The 23,635-nt window shown below is 37.1% G+C and overlaps 1 protein-coding gene across 1 annotated transcript in view; it reads right to left on the bottom strand.

Moving 5' to 3' along the window:
- PKHD1 (PKHD1 ciliary IPT domain containing fibrocystin/polyductin) overlaps positions 1-23,635 on the bottom strand; it is a 578,800-nt gene that overhangs the window by 141,113 nt on the left and 414,052 nt on the right. Inside the window, exons 59-61 of the mRNA XM_006170441.3 lie at positions 17,869-18,747; positions 16,714-16,882; positions 13,997-14,154 (exon numbers count right to left, since the gene is read on the bottom strand). Of these exons, the coding sequence (XP_006170503.1) occupies positions 13,997-14,154; positions 16,714-16,882; positions 17,869-18,747 (1,206 nt within the window). The remainder of the gene's footprint in view (positions 1-13,996; positions 14,155-16,713; positions 16,883-17,868; positions 18,748-23,635) is intronic.

The following is a 23,635-nucleotide window of genomic DNA, read 5'->3' as shown; positions in this document are numbered from 1 at the left end:
CCCTACACTGCCCCAACACTGAAAATTATCACATTTTTAAATTGCCAAGCTGACTGGTAAAGCAATAATACTAATAATAGTTATAGTAGCAGTGGTCATTGTCTTATTAGCAGTGGCAGATACTTTTACAGCATTTATCTCTTTTAATCTTTAGGCTAATCATACAACTTTATAATAGTAGTATTTCTTCCTCCTAAACAAGGAATTTGAGGTTTAGAAAAGTTACTCAACTTGCATATAGGCACACTTCTAGTGAGTAAACATAAATCAGGCAGCTGGATGCAGTGAGAGAGCTATTAACCTGTGCTTTGATTAAGAGAGAAATTAGGCTTTTTGTATGTTTATTGGCATTTGTATGCATTTCCCTGTGAAATGCTTTTTGGATCCCTTTGCTTAATTTTTCAATGAGTTTGTTCTTTTCTGTTCTTAAGTTTTAGTAGCTTTTTTTAATATTAAGGAAATGAGCCTTTTGCCACATGAGTTGCAATATTTTTTCTAGTTTTTTAGTTTCTAATATTTTACATTGAAGAAATTTTTAAATCTATATATTCAACATTTTTTATTTTTTTCATATATTTCCTAGACTTTAATTCATGCAAAGACATTTCAATAACTCTAAGAGTACATAACCTCATCTATATTCTGGTAAGTCTAAGAACTTTTTTCATCTTTAATCTGTATGGAATTTTTCTTATATTTACTAGTTACTTAATTTTTCTTATTCATGATAGAGTGTCTGTATGCATACATGAGAGAGAGAGAGAGATAGTGAGAGAGAGAGAGAAAAAGGAGCACCCTTCAGAGGATTGATCATGCCACAATCCTCTTCCTCTACACCTCCAGCCGGTTGGCTCTTTGATACTCTTGAAAATGCTTGGGTTGTTATAGGTTGACTGGGCAGGGGTTTAAAACGCTGGCTGCCATATGGAACCCAGCATCTCTTGAGCAGCATATTAATGTTGTTGACAATGAGCTTATTTTTGTAAAGAGAAGTTATGAATCCCTAAATGTTTTATTGTCCCTAAGTGGTTAGTCAAATGCCCCAACATCATTAATTGAATACTTTATATTTTCCTATGATTTGAAATATCACCTTTCACACAGACTAAATTCTCAAATGCATTTGGATCTAATTCTGGCTTTTTTAAAAAGCTTGTTCTATCAGCATATTAATACTTCTAGGGTACTTTTTAATGACTGTGTTTAAATTGTCACTCACTCGTATTAGTTTTTAAATCCACTGAGTATGTAAATACATGAAAACATGACAAACCAATTCAAAGAATGTTGCAGATCCACACTATTTAGATGATAACTCATGAACTTATTCAGTACCTATTGGCAAGGCACAGGCATTTTATTAATAAGGAGGAGTTCAAGTTCTCTTGTATTAAAATGCACACACAAGCACATACCAACAAAATAAATAAATGAACATCCACCCATTTCTCTCATAAGTAGCTAAAATGGGAAGGAACCTAAATGTTCATAGATGAAGGAATCGAAAAACAAAATGTGTATATATGTACAATGGAATACTATTTAGCTTTTAAAAAGAAGGAAAATTAGCCTAGCCAATGGCATGTGATTGAGATGATTGGATTTCACATAGCCAACTGTGAAGCTTAAGTTCTAGACTGGTGGCTGGAAAATACACTGGTCACATGGGCATGCATACACACAAATCTCAAAAGGAGGGAGAAATGGAGGAGAAAAAATTATGGCATGACCTCCTCCTATCGGAGGGCACTTTCTCACGTTCCCTCTCTCTCTTTCTCTTTCTCCAGCAAGTACATACACTTTCTGGTGAAAGAAAAGAGAGAGAGAGTGAAAGAGAGAAAGAAATCTACAGTGCATTACAACATGGAAGAATTTTGAGAATATTATATTAAGAAAAATAAGCTGAAGCTAAATGATGTATAGTGATTGAATGTATAAAATAAAAAATAATAATAATAATAAAGAGAAGAAAGCTGAAAAACCCTGTCATTAAAATATACTATACTATTGCATTTAAGTAAAGTGCTTAGAGTGGTCAAAGTTATACAGACAGAAAGTAGAATGCCAGGGACAGGAAGATGGGGAAATGGGAAGTTATCCTTTAACGGGTATAAAGCTTCAACTTTATGAGATGAAAAGACTTATGCAGATGGACAGTGAGAGGGTTGCACACTGCAGTGAATGTATTTACTACCACTACACCATGCACTTACACATATTAAGATGGCCAGTTTTAAATTATGTATATTTAACCACAATTTCAAAGCATAATCCAATCTAAAAAGTAAAGAACTAAAAATATCTGTCACACAGTCACTCATAGAAGGAAGTTAGAATTTTTATGCTTGAAAAAGGCTTATGGGGTTATTATAAAATCACTGTCTTATTGTCTTTGAACAGGTAAAAGGCTATAATACAGAAATAATTAGACTTACATCAGGAGGCAAACTAGGTCACTGGGTAGAAGTCATAAAAGGAAAATTCTAACAATTAAAATTACTCAGAATATATTAGGCAGCCTTCTAAAGAAGTGAATTCCTACTTCCTGAGAAACTAAAACTAGAAGCCAGTGAGAGGCAGAACAGAGGGTGTAGCTTGTTGACATTCATGGGGCCATTCAAATCAAAGATGACACAATCTTATCATTTCTTTCCAGTTGCCTGCAGACTAATGGATTAATATGAAATCATATTTCCCAAAATATGTGTGTTCTGAAGTACACTAATTCCAAGGGACACTGATGTATAGTATGAGCCAGTATTCTCTAGTCAAAAAGTTTGGACTACTATTATATAACACAACATGAAACAGTATTTTAAAGTGTAATTGTGGAACTTATTAGCATCTTTAATATTTTGCACACATGATGAATCTTCTGAATGGGAATACAATTTTCAAAAATTTTTTGGACATGGACCATATTTTTCACAATCTTCTAAGAGTTGGAGATGGAGGAGTGTTGTCTGAAAATACTAAAACAAAGAATGCATTCATTATATCTATGAAATTTACTTCATAGAACACATGACTGGCAAGTTAAACTTAAATTCTTGACATTTTCACTCATTTATTAATTTATTCCCACATACAACAAACATTTATTAAGCAGATATGAGGTTCTGGGAACTGTACTAAAAATTCAGAGATGTTTGCCTTCAAGGTACTGGCAATCTAATGAGAGGGTGGACTTGTGCAGTGATGGCAGCTTGCAAAGTGCTAGGATGGAGTTGAAAATAGGTAAAGGGAGGTCATAAAGAGACAGATCCACACGTCCGTGAAAGGGAATATTTCATAGGCAGGGTTAAACACGGCCCCAGGGAAGATAAAGCCCTGCCTCTGCTGCTTCTAAACACAACTCTTTTTCTTTGCTTCTTTCATATGAGGGAGCTTCAAAAAATTAATAAAAATGGATATTATGAAAAATTATGTATGATTTTTTTAAAATTTGCACCAAAATAAACTCATATTTTAATTTTATTTTCCAGGAACTTTTTGAAGTACCCTCATTTATTCTTTTTAAAGTTTTCCCAAACTCATCACAAATTCCATTTCCTTTGAAATACCGCACAGAGGTTGAAGATGAAGAGTGGCTGAAAAGGATGGAGGTGGGGAATAGAGGAATGATGATTAATAGAAATAAAATGGTAGATAGATAGGAGGAACAATGTCTAGAGTTGTAAGATGCAACATAGAGATACTGATAGCAACAGTTTGCTATATATTTCTTATTTTTCTTTTTTTTTTTTTTTTTTGAGGGGTTTTTGCTAAATGGCACATGCATTCAGCAGAGAGACAGAAAGCGAGAAATCGCTCCCCAGGGGGATGGCCACTCCGCGATCCCTTCTCCTCCATTCTCCTCTCGGGATCTTGGGCATACACGCACACCCGTCCGGTGTGAGTTTTAAGCCACCGGGTCTGGGACGCGAACCGCGGTCGACTACATGGGAGTCCAGCAACATAGCCATTATGCTAACTGCTGGTCCTAACAATTTGCTATGTATTTCAAAGTAATGAAAAGGAGGGATTATGACTGTCCCCTACACAAATCATGATAAATGACTGAGATACAGATATGCTAATTATCCTAAATGAATCATTATGCATTTTATTCCTATACTGTAAAAACACATTATAGTCTTATGATTATGTGTAATTTTTACTATTTAAAAATATTCTTTAAAAGTTCCATTTTCTTCCTAAAGTCATTGTCTTCCCCCTCAGCAGTATACTTTGTTTAATTTTACACCAAATTCCCTCCTTCATCTCATGGTCTGGCTTTCTTGCACCCTCTCTCCCTAGATGTGAAGGCAGAAATAGTCTCTTAGCTACTTTGATATTACTTTCCTAAATACCCCAATAGTACACAGCATCTTCTTCTCATTGGATACTCCATAAATATTGTCTAAGTTGGAAAAAAAAATCAACCTACATTCAATGAAGAAAAGGTGGAAACTACAGAAAAATTTTCACAATAAGTTTTTTATTTCAAGACCAAAGCTACTACTCTAAACTATTCCATTGTGATTATACACCTTCTTGTGGTTAACATCAGCAAAATGTGTTTTCTTAGGTGTGATATTGTTCATTTATTGTGTAAGTGGAGAAAGAGCCATATTGAAATATATATTACATATATGGAGAGAGGAACTAATTGAAGTGTTTTGTGGTTATTACATGGTCTTCCAAAAATTATAATGAAATTAACAGCTACTTTCTAATATTTAAAAATCTATACGCTGCCAAGTAAAGTGGAACTACATGAATTACTCAGTTAAATATATTTCTGTACAGAGTCCCACCAGATGATTCAGATCACACATGATATAATCTAGAAGTGATTATGAGATGAGGCTTTGGAGTCAGACAAATACAGATTTAAATCTTGACTGCACAGTGTGGCTGTGAGAGCATAAAAAAGTTGGTTAAGTTCTACAAATCCCTACTTCCCTGACTGTTCAAAGGGGATAAAACCCCCCTCCCCTGTGTGCAAAGGTCTTAAGGATAAATGAGAATGTTTATAAACTACTTAGCATAATGCCTACCTAGCACATGTAGTGTGCTAGATAAATGTTAACTGTTATTATTACTAGTTTACATAGATGATTACTAGAATAATTGCACAGTATGGTTTGCCTTTTTTCTGCATAGACAGCATTTTATATATGAACAGAGCTGATAGCTACAAGACAGCTTACACTGAAGGATATAGGGAAAAAAGGAAGAAGCTCGGATGGAGGGTTCTAGGTACAATATGGCAAGGTCCTAGAAACAATTTAGTCTTGAGTCTTCTGTTAATTAACTGTATGACTTGGACAAGTACCTAATGTCTCTATTCCAATGTCCACGTCTACAAAACGGAGGCAAGATCAATCCTATAGGGTAGATTCTACCAACAGAACTAATGAGATAGGCCATGTAGGTCTTAGCACAGAGCCAGAAACATGGTGGATATGCAACAAGTACCAGTTGCCATTGTTAATAGGAGATTTGAGAAGCAAGATTATCACCATAATAAAATGTCTAGGTCAAGGAAAGGAAAAAGAAATTGTTCCAAAGGACCACATGCCTTTTCACATTATCCTTTACAAATCACAAATTGAAATCATTCCAACTCACAGCCTGAACTACTTTGAAATGCAATCAAATATGTTATGCCATTTACTGCCTGGAGACCAGGCAAGTCATAGGAGAGTGTGAAAATAAGGAGGAGGAAAGGTGCTCTTTGGGTCTTAACAAAGTACCACTAGAAGCCTTATCCTCCTCTGCTTGGGATAAAAATCCCTTGCAGCCACATATCCCAAAGAGTCTAATATTTTCTGAGACTCCACTGTGCCTTTATATTTTAATACCCTGACATCTGGAATCCTAATGTTTAACCATAAATATCTGCCGAGATTAAAGAGCTATATACCAAGTTTCAATCTTTGGGGCCTATAATTGCTTGGGAAAAGAGAATGGTATTTCCCCCTCTAGCTAGAAGAAAAAGACCTCTGCAAGCACAGATACTGGCAGACAAATTTTCTAACAACCGTTTCCTTTCTCCATTCTGTCCTTTCATTTTCTCCCTCCCTCTCCATTCTCCCATTTTATAATACCATCTTGCTGTCATTCCCAGGACAAATGGGAAGAGAGACAAGCTAGAAAGCTTAGTGAAAAGACACATTTCAAGATCCAGCAACAGAGTTGAGGAAACGCTAGCCACTCTGTCTGTTAAGCACTGCGCATACATCTCCACATTACTTGAGCTTTCCCATTATTCAGTTAGAAACCACTTCATCACTCTGTGGGCTGACAGTCAAATGCCAGCTTTATTTTCTTTTTTATCAACCTAATCTTTTATTTTTGATTTGAGGCAAGTCACTTATAGGTCTCCACAATGGTTTATAACTTTCTTTCTTGAGAAGTGGCCAAGAAGTAACACAATTTGAAAAATGTTTCTTACCTTCTCATGGTAACAAATGAGAAACTCTCACCTGCCCTGAAGGTAGATCTGGTTGAAAGTCCTGGTCAGACCACAGCGTTTTAACAATGCCAAAGAAAGTGTGGGAAAGCTTATCATGAGTTTAACTTGTTAATAAAATAATTCAAGTGGAATTATGAAAAATGAACAGTATCAAACACATTATTAGCCAGTGATGTATGCATTATAAAAGTCCCATTTTGAGGTTATTTGTCTCACTTTAATATTAGGAAAAACGATCTATAAAAAAAGGTTAACTTTTATTTTATTGAAAAGCTTTATTTAGATTGTAAATACTCTTGTATGTTTTTAGTTAATGGTCTTTTCTCTTTTGAAAACATATCCAATGTGTACATAAGCAAGTATGTTTCTGTCTGTTGGTATTTGACAAGGAGATCTATTTTGTAATTTTTATGAGAAATTAAAACTGCCTAATTTTTAAATGAAAAATATTGTCTTCTTGCTATCTTGTTTATTTCAAAAGGAACATAAAACTCTGTAGCAGTGATTCTCAAAGCTAACACAGAAGAATCACTTATAAAGTTCATTTAATATGTATGTGTGTGTGTATGTGTGTGCCTTTAAACATAAAGATCTGGACTTTATACACACACACACACACACACAGACACACATCTATTTATTAGAAATGTTCTTGCATGCAAATGGATACTTAATGTCCTAGATGTATCTGATAGGTCAGCTTTGGGAGCCCTTGTCCTACCACCTCATGAAGAAATACTGACAGCAGAATGAGGGGTTTTTGTTTAGTTTCATTCATTTAAAAATTTTCAGCCTGCTGAAGATCAATATTATTTAAAATATAATATAAATTGTCAGACGAACAGATATATGAAATATAAACCCCACGTTTTATTTACTACCGGGTCCTTGGAAAAGCCGCAACACAGTTTTGCACAGACAAACTTAGAGAAATGCATCATGACTTTCCCGACGACCTAATAGATTCAACAGACAAAATTAATTCATCAAATTTCTGCTTCTAAATGGTAAATTTTGTAATGATCTCATTGTGGATTGGCTATCAAGAGTTTGTGGGTCAGCACAGGTTAATGGACCACTTACAGAACAGCACATCTCTAAGCCCCCTAATCTTCAGCCTGGAGAGCTTCTTAACTGCACGGCTGATGTTCAGTCTTGGGCCTACCCACTATGCAGTCACTCCACAGCAAACAGCATGATCTTTTCAGAGAGTGCATAAAATCCTATCACCACCATTCTTAAATCCGTCAGTAAAACACCGTCAAGTGCCCTATAACATCACATACAATAATGACACACACACACACACACACACACACAATGGAGGGGTCATAAGAAGAATCCAGGCCTTACTATATAATCTAGGTATGTATTAGGCTATGCCTATAAGGGCGTATAAGTCCATTATGGTATTCACACAATGACAAAATCATCCAATGACCAATTTATCAGAATGTGTCCCTATCATTAAACAACCCACAAGTTAGAAATGGGCAATAAAAAAGGAGGACTAGAGAAATGTAGGTCAAAGAACAAAAAGTTGCAGATATGTAGGATGAGTAATTCTAGAAATCTAATGTATGGCATGAGAACTATAGTTAATCATATTGTACTGTGTCCAGAACAGTTGCTAAGAGAATATTTAAGGTGACTCTTGCTACAAAAAGGAGAATAAGCATGTGAGATAATGGATATGTCAATTTGCCTGACTATAGTAACCATTTCACTATTTGTAAGATTATGAGTGTGGTAACGTGGCTGAGTGGTCTAAGGTGCTGGAGTAAGGTTCCAGTTTCTTCAGTGACTTGAGTTCGAATCTCATTATCAGTCAGAGACTTGGGGACCAGAGTTGGGCATGGTGATTAAGGCACTAGATTCCCATATGGCCAACCATGGTTTTAGTCCAGCAGCTTGAAAATCATACCAGGTGCGTGTGTGTACATGCCCAAAATCCCAAGAGGAGAATTAAGAAGGAATTGTGGAGTGGCTATTCTCCCTTGGGGTGGGGGTGGGGGATTTCTCACTTTCCCTCTCTCTGTCTCTCTGTTTCTCGCCGGTGAGTGCACATTCCCTATGGAAAAAAAAAAATGAAAGCATCATGTTTTACACCTTAAATATATACAATAGAAAAGAAGAAGAAAATCTTAGTCTTTTTTTATGTGTGTGTTGCTAACGGAAATACCCAAGAGTGGGTGATTTAGTAATTTATTGATGCACAACTCTGGCAACTGAAAAGCCAAAAAGGCTTACGCCTGGCATCAACCCTGCCTATTAGAAGACAGATGGAAAGCACAGAGGATGGTAGGCGTGTGCAAATACAGAGCAAATCTTGGACAGGTATGTGCAAAGACTGCAAAAATTTGAGCAGCTCTCTTTTATTGCAACCAGCTCTCGTGAGAATGAAGCTCGTCTCATGAAAGCTAGAATTTGCCATGTCGCAGGAGACATCATTAATCTATTCATTACAGTGGTGCCTCTATGATGTAATCATTGTGTTCCAATTACCATCCACTATACTATACCACCTCCCAACACTAAATTCCGAAATATGAAACTTTGGGGAACAAATGAATATCCAAATCATAACAAAATCTAACCTTCTTATCCTGTCCTATAAATGGGCTGGCTTCTGCTTCCCTGTAACCCCTTGTCCTCTCATTAACTATACACACTGGTCTTTCTACCCAACCCTCAGACACATTGAGGCTCCTATCTCAGAAACCCTGTTCTGGCTGCTCGCTCTTTCTGGAAGGCCCCTCTCTTCCTGCTCAGAGCAGTGACTTCTCATTCGATCTCAATCTCATTTGAAATTGAAATGTAACTCCTTTTTTTTTTTTTTTTTTATGTTTTTGCAATAGGGCATGCTCACTCACCCCAGAGAGAGGGAAAGTGAGAAAGCAGCCCTCTGGGAGGATGACCACACAGCACACAGTAATCCCTTCTTCTCGATTCTCCTCTCAGGATTTCAGGATTTTGGGCACACAAGCACTTAGGCACACCATGATTTTCAATCTGCCGGGACTCAAACCTCAATCCACCATGCAGGAGTTCAGCACCTTAACCACCATGCCACCTACTGGACCCTGAAATGTGACTCTTATTTCAAAGAGCAACTCCCCTACTCTGACTCCAAATACTCTTATTTTTTCATCCTTCTCACCTCTACTAGAATTGTTTCATTTGTTTATGGACCTTTCTCTACTGAAACATATTCTTGATGACAGTGGGATGTTGCCCTGTTACAACTGCAGTGGTCATGCTTAGGAAATCACTGGTCGACAGTATGTGGACAAAATGCACTTGTCGAGTGAATGAAAATGCCAACTTCAGCACTTAGCATGTAAAAGGTGCCCAAGCAATGCTAGTGTCTACTTTACCTACTTTCTTTCTATTTTCTTTGTCATAGCTGAGAAATTGTAGAATGCCAGTGAAACAAAAGCTCTGATTTCTTTCTATCTTCTCCCAACAGCCATGTATTAAACCATCTGTGAGGTGATGCCATCTGATTTTGGTTGGGGACACACAGGAAATAAGTAAGAAGCTGGGATGGAAAACTCTAGTATCTCTCTAGTTTGACCTACATGGCATATTAATTTCAAGATCTTGTTTCTGTAAATGACTTTGGACTTTTAGATCCTCAGATGCATCCATCATCAAAAGAAATCCTTTCCCAAATAAAATGTAAATTGTTCTCAGAGAATCACCTGCTTGGGATTAACTGTCTTGCACTTTATTGCCATGCATTTTTCAAAGTTGGCCACAAATGCAAACTTACAGATAAGTATAAAACAAAATTAACAGCTTGCCTTTCCCCTGGCTACACACCCTGCATTACACAGATAGCAAAACCCACTGGCACAGTGTTCCTCATAGCTGATCTGCACGGATGGTTTTTGCTCCTGACACTACAGTATATGACAATATGCTGGGACCTGTGGATATCTGTCTGCATGGGTAGTTTTCATGTGAACTTATGTATGCAAATAAAATCTATTATTTTCCAAATTAAAAATAAACCTTAAAGGCAATGGACTCCAAATGACTTGAAGAGATTTGTTAATAACATAGAGAAAAGACATAAGGGTGTGTCAAATTCAATGACATTTGGAATAAAAAGGAGATTTAGTTCCTGTGGTTTTCATTTTTATCTTAGCTGCACTGCTTTCTCTGGTTTACTGAAGAAGAGCATAGATTTTTGTCTTGAATAGAGAAAATACAAAATAGAAATTCCCTTACGATTAAATATGTGATTTTTCAACACCAGATTGTGGACAGGAACTGGAAAGTACTTAAGAGAGAATAGTTTAAAAAATTAAAAAGGACCTGCAGTGGGGAAGCAGGGATTTAATCATACTTTGGAAAGCCAAGGAAAGTACTACAATCCTGTTAGCCCCCGGAAGGCACCATTTACTGTGTGCTGTCTCCTTCATTGCAAGAGGACACAGATTGTATTTTTAGTGCAGCAAACAGCAGATTCCACAGTGGGAATCCTTGCAGTTGGTACCTATGGCAACCTCATTTAAAATGTTATAAAGCTTTAAAACATCAGGAGTTTAGACAGTCAGTCATATATACCTCTATATAGCTACTCAGCCACTCACACACATGTCCACATGCTGATAGCAAATGATAGTAAATGGTGTGTAATATTGTATTACCTGCAGGAGTTTTACCATTGAATCATGTCTCACAACCGAGACAGAGAGCTGAGAAAAATCAAATATACCATCATTGCAACTGGCAGCAAGGAGCATATCTGGGCCTAAATAGCATATTCCACCACATAAACAACCACCTAAAAGTTCATCCCAAAAGCATTCTTAAAATTTAAACATAGGACCAGCAGCTGATGTGGTGGTTAGGGCACTGGACTCCCACATGGTCCATCATGGTTCGAGTCTCAGACCCAGAACCTTGTTTTCTCACTTTCTCACTCTCTTTCACTTTTGTTCTCTGGTGAGCACATGTACCCTACAGCAAATTAAATAATAATAATAATAATAATAATAATAATAATAATAAATATGAATCTTAAAAAAAATTAAACATGGAGCATTTGATCGATATTTTTAGATTTTCTACTTGTTACAGATGATATTAATGCCATACCCGTTGTTTTTGGCACTAAACTTCATGCACCTAAGACTGCTACTGCAAAGACCTATGACTTGCTTCTGAGTAAGTTCTCTCAGGAAGAGTACACTGTCCTAGGAAAGGGCTGGATCATTACTGTACCCAGAAGCATCCCTCAGCCTATGGTGACCATGGATGTAAAGTATAAATACATTAGTTTCATTATGGAATGGTTGGGATAATTTGGGGTCATGTTCTCTTGATATCCTGGACTTCCCATCAAATCTGAGCTCCAGATTCTGTAGTGGTAACCTCTTGATAACTCATCTTTTTCGGGTTTTCTTTCTTTTCCAGTCATATTTCTTTACTCCCTCACTGTTGTTTTCTAAGACTGTCCTCTACATAAACTATTTTTATTCTAAGTCTTATATTGGTGTGTGCTTCTGGGGCAATCCAAACTAGCATAATATCTTCAAATCATATTGCTTTCTATTAAAATAAAATGTGATTATCATTAAATACTCTGGGACATATATTCCACTATTGATGTCACAAAACTGTGACCATCACCAAAAGTCACAAATCCAGAAAAGTTCCACAATTATTCATGTACTTATTTTGAAGTATAAGGATGTTTCCAAATAGCTTAAGTACCTATAATAGTGGATAATTCTTAAAGCCAATAAAAAAACTTACTATAGAAAACCATTTGAGTAGATCTAGGGGGAGCTTGAAAAGTAGCTGCCTATCTTTTTAATTTTTTTTTCTTTTACTACTCCCTATGCATTTTTTCAATATAAATGTGTCCCCAAATTTCATTCTTCTTTGCCAGAAAATGTACTTGCTGGTTATATTGAATAAATGTAACCAACATATGAACATGAATATTTACTCAGCATTGCCATGCACTCAGCACTGACTTTAAAAGCTATACCATAGTTCCCACAGCTTGCCACTCTATTGCAAAGATAAGCCTTAAACATATCAAAAGACGTGAAATAAACATAAAAATGTATAACTGTTCAAGTATGAAATTTTATGGTAATTAAAAGAAGTATATATAGATACAACTTTTAATGCCAAATGCTGTACTAACAGTAGTTCAGAAGGAGATAAAGTGGAAAAAAGTAAAAAGATACCAAGAACTGTCTGCATTTCAGGCTTCTGTTTTATAGACAAATCCTTAATCCAGTGACCTGAAGGCCCCAGTTTCTTCTGGATGCTCTTGAACAAATTGAAACAAACCACATAAATGTTCTCTTTCTCCATAACTCATTCATTTGCTCAGTTAGTTAACTAACATTTGTGATAGCTCTCCAAATGCATAGCAGTGAGCAGGAAAAAATAACTGCCCTCATTAAGTGTGTATTAAGGAGAACACAGTAAATCAAGAAAATGAGACTCTGGAAAATGTGAAGCAGGCACACAAGAGCTACAGAACAATGGCTACAAGGATGGCTTCTCCAAGGAGTCATTACTTGAACAGACAACCAGCTCCCAGAGAAGTAAGATACTTCAGGCAGAGAAGAAAGCCAACACAAAGGCCTTCAGGTGTGGATAAGCTTATCATGTTAAAGAGAGAGTAGACCAGGATGAGTAAGTAACAGAGATTTCACAGGAGATGAGGTGGGAGAGCATACAAGGATCAGATACTGGAAAACATGTAGACTTGTAGTTTGGACTTCATTCTTAGTGGATGGAAAGCCATTAGGAAGTTACTGAAGAAAATCCACATGACATTTACCTTACTTCCCTTTGCAGAGTGATAGTCTTTTAGTCTTATGGAAAAGAAAGGCTCAGGGGACCAGTAGTTAGCATAATGGCTATGTCACTGGACTCCCATGTAGTCAATTGTGGTTCGAGTCCCGAACCCGGAGGCTTAAACTCAGGCTGTGCACGTGTGCATGTGTGCCCAGGTTCCTGAGAGGAGAATGGAAGAGAAGGGATTGCGGTGTGACCATCCCCCTGGGGGATTATTTCTCGCTTTCTGTCTCTCTCTGTCTTTGGGCCAGAGCATGCTTCCTATAACAAAACCCTCTCTGAAAAAAAGAAAGAAAGAAAGAAAGAAAGAAAGAAAGAAAGAAAGAAAGAAAGAGAGAAAGAAAGAGAGAAAGAAAGAAAGAAAGAAAAAGGCTCAGAAGACAGAGGATCTGGTTACATGGCAGACATTGTGAAAAGGCGAGCAAGTGACCGAGTTAGTGAGAAGTTGTTTTCTCACTGTGCACAGAACTGACTGCAGGCCATCTGTGCAGATGCAGTCTTATGGAAGGCACAGTGGTAAAGTGATACCTCAACATTCCTGTGATACAGGTGAGTTGGCAGCATCTTTGCACAAGACTCCAACTCTAGAACTCCATTCCTTTCCCAGTATATGTTGTTCCCGCCAGACAATATAGCAAAACCAGGTCCTTCACATGCATGCTGCCTCTACCACAGGCATTACTTTCAGAAACAACTGACCTGTGTTGAAAAAGGATCCAGTCCATTCTGCCTCAGTTTTGGGAAATACAGAAACTGGTGCAGACAGACCGAGAGTTCTCCCATCCAAATCTTTGAAGAGATATTTCTTTGGACTTTCACAATCTGTTTCAGGGCAGGCCACACTTTGTAAATCTTTCCTGTGAAAATAGCCAAAAAAGCAACATTCTCATTTCATGATAAGAGGCAAAACGAAAACATTGGTACTTTAGATTTTGTAAAATAAATTCAACAGAGGATTGGTTAACTTAATGGTTAAGGGACCTAGAAGCCACGTGGCTGACCGTGGTTCAAATACCAGCTCAGCAACTTGGAAAACATGCTGGGTGCATGTGTGTGTGCATGCCCCAAAACCCAATAAGATAAAGAAATGGAGAAGGGGCTGTGGTGTGCTGCACCCCTTTTGGATAAACTCTCTCCTTTTCTCTCTCTTTCTCTATCTCTCTCTGGTGAGTGCACGTGCCCTCTGGAAATTAAAAATATAAATAAGAAAATAAATAAATGGAACAGAATTTTACTCTTAATAATATGTTACATAGATACGAAATAGGCCTCTATAGAAAATAAGTTACTTCTCAGTTATATGGTCAAGAATGAAGACATTCTAATAAGGCAAATATTCAAGATATATGAAAATGTAATCTTTATATAGATTGCTGACATTCTAAGATGCAAGATGCATTAAAATGTTTCTCTTATATCTACTAAACATGATATAATTATCTATTTATAAAGTCTCAGAGATTTGTAGTATTTTAGTATTATACATTATATTTAAGGCATATACAAATAAAGTAAAAACAGACATTCTCATTCAACAAATACCTCTTGAAATCCACTGCTGACAGGTTGGAGATGATAACTGTGAGAGAGGTACACTTTCAGAATTTAGTCAAGTGGGATATATAAACAAGTAATAAGCAATTATAGCATGAAGTTATATAAAATTTACTTATTCCCCTGGTCTAATACTTTGAGGTATCATTAGTAATAATATTTAATTCTATGGCATGCCAACCACTTATTGAATAATAATGGTACAAGAGTCAGTTGCTAATATAAGGTAGAGCTATGATTTGAATGATGTCTGCACTCCAAAATTCATGTTGAAACTACATTATCAAAGTAATAATATTAACAGGTATTGCCTTTGGGAAGTGACTAAGTCATGAGTGGGATAAGCACCCTTATATAAGAGCTACAAGTTAAAGGGAACACTGTTTTGTACTTCTGTCCCTTCTTCCATGGGAGCACATAGAGATTCTCCCCTAGAAAGGTGTAGCAATCAGGCATCAATCTGAAGCAAAGAGAAACCATCCACAGATACCAAGCATGCTGGCACCCTGATCTTGGACTCCTTAGCCTTCAGAACTGTGAGAAATAAATTTCTATTGTTGATAAATTGCTAGCAGATGATAGACCACAGAATATTTGGTAGGCAGAACTGAGTTGGGAAGGTTCATGTGTGAATTGGGTGTTGGATGTTTACTTTTCAACAATCTGAGTAACTGACATGTAAATATTTTCTCAAAAATATTTAAAATCATACTGTTTCTGTTATTATTATTGAGTCACAAACAAAATTATAACAAATATTATTAAATTTATTTTTTAAATTCAGTTTTATAAAATTCTGAAATTTTTAAACATTCTATTAACTGTCAAGAACTATGGAGTATGAGCAAAAATGTTTGCTATGTAAAGGAAATGTTTGTGGGAAAATTTAAAAATAATAATAATAAAGAAAAGTAAATAAATAAATTATCCATTCTGTGCTATTTTGTTATAGAGTACCAATAGACTAAGACATGCAACTCTCTATTTCAGCCCATGGGCAATATACTAACAAATAGAAAACTGAACATAAGAGAAAAAATTATAAGATACCACCAGTTGCATATCTAATCATGTCTAAATACCTGAAATCATTCAGTGATGGGCATCAAAAAGACACTGGTGTTAGGCCAAACATAGGAACTTTCTAACTGGGGTGATTTCTCTAGATTACTTTCTTCCAATTCTGTGGGAAAGAAAAAGAGACCCATTCTCTCTGCTCCTAAACTTCTCACTTCTTCTCAAAACAAAAGGAGTTACTCATCTTTTTTTCAAATACTCAAATAAAACACTCAGATTGTATGACCATGAGCAGTCATTATCCCTGGTCTACAATGCTAATATTTCTTATTTCTCTAAGCCTCATCATTCAGGTCAGGAATTCCTAACAATAGACACAATCTCCCTTCATCTGTTTGTCCCTGAACAAAGGCTCCTAAGGACTCCTGAAGACTATGGACACTATACTCCACAGAAGGGTGAAGACTTAGGGTCAATATGTTTCACTGATTTTGAAGACATCCCAACAAATTCTCTCTAGTTAAGACAAGATAATAAAACTTGCGCTCCATCATTTCTGCTACTTTGGTGGCCAGAGAAAGTCACATAGCTGAGTCCAGATCCACGGAGGAGAGAAAGGGCATTTCCTTCTCTAGTGAGAGATATTTCAATGATCTTATGTTGAAGGGCATGGCTATTAGAAAGGTAAAGAACTGGGGCCACTAAGTCAATGTACTAGACTGTTATAGGAAGACTTATTTCTATTGCTTTGCTTATTTTATTCTTTCTTTTAAACATATTTAGAGATTTAAAGAATTGTCGAATACGTCATAAATATGGCTTATCATAAATGCTAGGAGTGGTACCTCGGTTGTGATGGAGGAAAGTAAAACTTATTTTTATCTTTTATCTTCAGCATCGTGGTCCTCTCTGCTGTTATTGGATGCATGATGCCAGTGTTCTCTACGTTAGGCAGAATGCAGACATCCAGGTCATCACTATAGCAACTCTTCACAAAACTAGAAAAGGTGACATCTGAAATTTTGTAAACAATATAATCACATTATATTAGGTAAGCCACCAGTCACAAATACAAATCACTTGACTAAACACTCTTATAATAATGTACATTATGGGAAAGCTTAGGTAATCCAGGATAGTCTAAGAAGCTTAAATAATTCTTTATATAAAATATCTTCAGTCCTTCAATATGTGGACATTGTATGAGAGAAAGGTACTCCTACACATTAATGTCTCAAGAGCAGTGTTTTGAAAAAAGTTAACTTTATTCATTTATTCTATGAGAGAGAGTGACAAAGAGAGAAAGAGAAATGTAGAGAGAGAATTACAACACTTCAACAGGGTCTGGATATTGTGACCCACTCCCCAGACCATCCAGCCAGGATCCTGTATAGGCATACACATGGTTGGCATACTCATGGAAGGTTTTAGACATGAATTGGTAAGTTTTCCATATGTCTATCTCAAAGAAAGTTGTGTTTTACTACTGTGCCACAATCTGGTCCCAAAAGGAATACTTTTCATTGAAGGCTTCATCAGCGTTATTCTTTTTATGGAAAGACAAACCAACTGCCAGAAAGACTAAAAGAATGAGGAGTATTATACTGCAAAAGAGACCTGATAGAAGATGAACTGCACAAAACATGGTGTAACTTTGATTTTAGCTTTGATTTTTACCTTAGATAAGGTACAATACCTGGATCTTGTTTTTCTCATTTGTGTAGCGTGAAAGATAACACCTACCTGAAAGAGTTGTCATTCAAGTAAGTTAAATAATTGCTGTGAAAGCTCTTCAACATGAATGAAGCAGTGAGTTTTGTAAGAAATTATTCACTATCAGAACGAACCGCCACTGTGGTTATCAATACTCAGCAGGCTATCAGTTGTACACAAAGACTAGACCACACTAGTATCTTTTCATTAATACAATTTCAGAATGTGACTGATAATTCTATGCATTGCTATATGGAACTACTACATGGATAAATTAAACATCTTACCTTGAAGTTTTATGATTCCTGAAGTTGAAAGGCTATTCTTCACTTTGTGCCATGGCTCCTGAGGCCACTGATTTGGTTCTGAGGTGAATACAGGCCACAGAACACCAACTCGACCTCCTCTGGGATTGGAAGGAGCTCGATATGTTGATGTAAAATTGGCTGAGTAAGGCTTCATTCTGTCCTGAATGCAATCAAAAGAGGAGCTGGTGGCCACAAGGACTGAATTCCTAAGCACAACTTGCACATTTTTGATGGAGCTCTGTGGAGCAGAAGACACATAGACTACTGCCAAAAGACCAATAGCATTATCTACAAGTGTGATGTTCTCTATTTCCACACTGTTTTTTACATGTAACATGGCACCATAGTCAAAGTTCTTGAAAGCCAGGAAGCCAGAGATACTGGTACAGTTGTCAAGTCCACTTTCCTTGTAGAGATGAAGACCATGAAGGCTTGAGTGGGCCACATTGTCAGACCAAAACACTTCAGGAGAGAAGCACCTGTGGCCTCGGAGATGGAAACCAAGTCTCTCTGATCCTGCCACAACATTGCCATGGAGGTTGATGTCCTTTACCTGGTTCACTTTGATTCCTGCCACCCACAGTGGGGATGACATTGACTGTGTCACCAGAACCACAAGGTTATTAGTGAGAGAATAGGCCTGGCCCTCCAAATCAATGCCATGACCAGCTGTTCTGTATATTATATTGTCATTTAAAATTATTCCTTGAGTGGCAGCTGCATGGATGCCTCCACCACAGCTCTGGTGCAAAGTAGAAGATATTATCCAGGATCCTGCAGGCACATTACTGAATTCAATGGATGAATATAATGGTGACCCAAAATTCTGAATTTCCACATTTAGAAGTTGAAGGATACCTGCAAACAAAATCCATGTTATCAGGTACTTTCTTCTTCTCCACAAAAGGCAGAGTATGGTCTATTTTAGGGCATCAGACTATGCAGATTTTTAATTGAAATGTAATAGTTTATACTCACCAACAGCACTGTATTTTATACCATGGATTCTTACTAACAAATATGAATCATTGAAAACATTAATGCCAAAAAATATTCCATGTGCAGTCTGAAGAGTCTGGTAATAGAATGGGAATAGAGACGAGAGACAAGGAAAAGAGCCAGGTTTTGGAGATGGGCACACCTGAGTTTAAAGATTTTGTAGATTTGCCAGAGGGCTGGGTTAAGGAGCTGGACAAAAATGAATTAAATATGAATTCCTAACCACTCACTTCAAATCAGGTTCCTCTGTGTCTTAGTGACCCCATATGAAAGGGCCGCAGCCATCCCTATAAAAAACATTGCATGGGTGAATATAATGACCAATTATATAAAGCATCCTAAGCATATCTTAAGTGTAAGATAGAGGTAGAAAATTTACTTTGGTCTAATGGATGTCCAGAAACATGACATGTAATACATGATTTTTTATTAAAACATAATAGAAATAATAAAATACTTTAAAAATAATTTTAGATCTTTTCCTGATCCTGCCTGGCAGTGGCACCTAAAACCAGTAAGGACTGAGGCCAGAGATCACCTTGGGAATTGCACTGTCTCTCCACCACCTCCCACCTCCCCACCACTTCCAGGTGCACAGAGCCCTTTGCTTCCACCTTCTTCCTCTGCCATCTTTCCCTGTTCCTGCCTGGTGGTGGAAGCTGAAGCCAGCGAGAACTGAAGCCAGAGATTGCATTGGAAACTCCACTGTCTCCCCACCACTTCTAGGAGACCGCCTTAGGCCTCTTGCCCACTCAAGAATACTTTCAACTTCATAGTTTTCTGAGGCACATGGCACTTGTTGCTCATCCACAACCCCTACTTTCTCTCTCTGCTGAAACCCTGCAGCTCAGTGCCAGATGAACCTGTTCTCAAGAAACTGGGGGAGGGGGTCATTAGGAAATTAGAAAGAAATGTACAATCCATCAGATGACCAGAAACTAGTGAAGAAGCACAAGAAATATGAGAAACCAAGAAAAATCTCTCCCCCAAGGGAAAAGAGCAATTCCTCATCATCCAAAGACAGTACGATAGAACTCGCGGAAATGTCAGATAAAGAATTCAGAATATTTGGGACCAGCAGATGGCATAATAGCTACAGTGTAATGGCAAAATAGCCAATAATAATAATAATAATAATAAGGACAATATATGATAAATACTAGATACCATTAAATATCCAAAAATCTGAATAATTGGTATCTCAGAAAGTGAAGAAACAAATAAGGGCATTGCTAATCTATTCCACAAAATCCTGGAAGAAAACATTTCAAGTCTAGAGACACACTCAAACATCCAGACCCAAGAAATACAAAGGACCTCAAATAGAATCAACCCAAGAAGATCCTCTCCATGGCACATCATAGCCTGAATGGCCAAAACCACGGATAAATACACGATAATAAAATTGGCAAGAGAGAAACATCAAGTTACTTACAAAGGTTATCCCATCAGGTTAATATCGAACCTCTCACTGTAAACAATTCAAGCAAGGAAAGAATGGGAGGATATATGCAGTGTTAAGAGGGAAACAATTCCTGGGACCAGTAGTTAGCATAATGGCTCCATCAGGTTAATATCGAACCTCTCACTGTAAACAATTCAAGCAAGGAAAGAATGGGAGGATATATGCAGTGTTAAGAGGGAAACAATTCCTGGGACCAGCAGTTAGCATAATGGCTATGTCGCTAGACTTCCACGTAGTCCACCATGGTTTGCATCCTGGACCTGGTGGCTTAAACTCAAGCCGGGCGTGTGTGTGTGCGTGCCCAAGATCCCAAGAGGAGAATGGAGGAGAAGGGATTGCTGCGTGGCCATCCCCCCTGGGGAGGATAATTTCTTACTTTCTGTCTCTCTGTCTCTCTCTGTTTGGCGGGCACACGCGCCCTATAGCAAAAACTTCTCCACACACACACACACACACACACAAAATAAATAAATAAAAGAAGGAAACAATTCCAACCAAGATTACTATACCTGGCAAGATTATCTTTACAATGGGAAGAAAAGATAAAAACATTCTCAGATAAACAAAACCTTAAAGAATTTACCAACACCAGACCAACTCTTCAAGAAATTCTGAAGGGAGTATTACACCAGGAAAACTAAAAGACAGACAAAAATAAGAGAACAAAAAGCAACCAAGAAAATGACCAACTTAATGGTAGGGAAAAGTTCAATAATACTGATAATAAAATTGAATGTAAATAGATTAAATTCTCCAGTTAAGAGACATAGATTGGCTGAATGGAAAACAAACAAACAAACAAACAAACAGAACAGAAACCCTCTGTCTGTTTCCTACAAAAAGTGCACCTCATGTATAAAGACATACATAAACAAAAAGTGAAGGGCTGCAGAAAGGTATTCTATGGAAACAGAAACGCAAAAAGAGCTGGAGTCACAATACTGATTTCAGACTAAATACTTACAAATATCGACAGACTGGCCTTCGCTCACCAGCAGAGCCCCAGTTCCATCTCCAGTGCCACGGCCAGCAAGGGACTCTGAGGCAGGGTCACCACTGGCCCCAGCCCCAACTCCAGCTAGCTTTCCCCACCCCATAGCACATAACTATACAGAAAATGAATGAGAGCAAAAGCCTTAGCTAGATCAATTAAGAAGAAGAGAGAAAGTAACCATATAAATCAAATTAACAATGAACAAGCAATATTACAATAGACACAATAGAAACACAAAACGTCATTAGAAGATACTATGAACGCCTATACACCAACAAATAAGAAAACCAGGGTGAGATGGACCAGTTCCCAGACACATATAATCTACCAAAATTAAATCAGCAAGACACAGAATGCCTGAATAGATGCATGAGAAGCAATGAGATTGAATCAATAATAAAAAAATCTCCCAACAAAGAAAATCCTGGGTCCTGACGGCTAAATTTCTGAATTCTACCAAACTTTTAAAGAATTAACTCCCATTCTACTCAAGTTATTTTTAAAGATCCATAGGAATGAACCCTTCCAAATTCATTTTTTGAAGCCTTCATCACCCTCATCCCCAAAACAGACAAGGACATGACAAGGAAGGAAAACTACAGACAAATATCTTTCATGAATCTAGACACAAAAATTCTCAACAAGATACTAGAAAATCATATCCAGCAACATATAAAAAGATTATTCATCACAACCAAGTAAGCTTTATTGCAGGGATGCAAGGGGTGGTTCAACATATGCAAAACCATAAACATAATGTACCATATTAACAGAAATAATAAGAAATGTGATATTATATATTGAAGATCATTTTATAGTTTTATCAACTGGACTAGAGAGAAATGTTCACGTGTAGAAATAGTCACTTCATAAGCTAAATAATGTGATTGAATGTATAAAAGCAAATGAAATAAAAACAACAAAAAAGATGATCATATCAATGATGCAGAAAAGCCATTTGATAAAATATAACATCCCATCATGATTAAGCTCTCAGCAAAATTGGCATAGTAGGATCATTTCTCAATACCATAAAAGCTATTTATGTAAAATCTATAGCTAACATCATCCTGAATGGGGAAAAGCTGAAAGCTTTCCCACTAGAAACTGGTACAAGACAAGGATGCCCACTTTCTCCACCCCTTTTCAGTATAATACTGGAATCCATAGCCAATGCAATAAGAAAAAGAGAACAAAATAAAAGGCATTCAAATAGGAAAAGAAGAGGTGAAATTATCTCTATTTGCAGATGACATAATGGTATATACAGATGACCCAAGGGTATTCATGAGAAAACTCCTGGAAGTAATAAATAAATACAATGAAGTAGCAGGATACAAAATCAACATACAAACATCTATAGCATTTCCATATAAGAACAATAAGCAGACCGAGGTAGAACTGAAGAAAGTAACCCCATTTACCATAGCCACAAAAAGTATAAGATACCCAGGAATAAATATAACAAAAGAAATCAAAGACCTCTACAAGGAAAGCTATGAAAACCTAAAAATTAAATCGAAAATGACACAAAAAAGTGGAAGGACATCCCATGCTCCTGAATTGGAAGAATCAATATAATCAAAATGGCAATTCTACCAAAATTAATCAGCATATTTAACACAAGTCCAATCAAATTACCACAGACATTCTTCACAGATCTAGAAGAGACAATCACATATTTGTCTGGAGTCATAAAAGACCCCATATTTGGGGACCAGCAGTTGGCGTAACGGCTATGTCACTGGACTTACATGTAGTTGACAATGGTTCGAGTCCCGGATCCGGTGGCTTAAACTCACTCCAAGTGCGTGTGTGCCCAACATCTCGAAAGGAGAATGGAGGAGAAGGGATTGCAGTGTGACCATCCCCCCGGGTGTGATTTCTCGCTTTCTGTCTCTCTGGCAAGCACACAAGCCCTATAGCAAACACACACACAGACACACACACACACACACACACACTCTCTCTCTCTCTCCAAAAACAACAACAAAAATCAATTTGCCAAAACAATTTTGAGCAATAAGAGTGGAGTAGGAGACATCTCACTCCCTGACTCCAAAATGTATTACAAAGCTGGGATAATCAAAACAGCATGATATTGGCACAAAAACAGACATGTAGACCCATAGAATAGAACAGAGACCCCAGAAATGAATCCCAAGATTACATACAGTCAACTGAGTTTTGACAAAGGATACTAGTCAAGCCAGTGGGAAAAGGAAAATCTCTTTAACAAATGATGCTGAAAAAACTGGGTATCCACCTGCAGAAAGATGAACCTGGAC

This window comes from Tupaia chinensis, unplaced genomic scaffold, assembly GCF_000334495.1.
Source record: "Tupaia chinensis unplaced genomic scaffold, TupChi_1.0 Scaffold148470_1, whole genome shotgun sequence".
Classification (NCBI taxonomy): Eukaryota; Metazoa; Chordata; class Mammalia; order Scandentia; family Tupaiidae; genus Tupaia; species Tupaia belangeri.
Note: the sequence above shows the minus strand (reverse complement) of the source record. Positions and strands in the feature narration are given on the sequence as shown.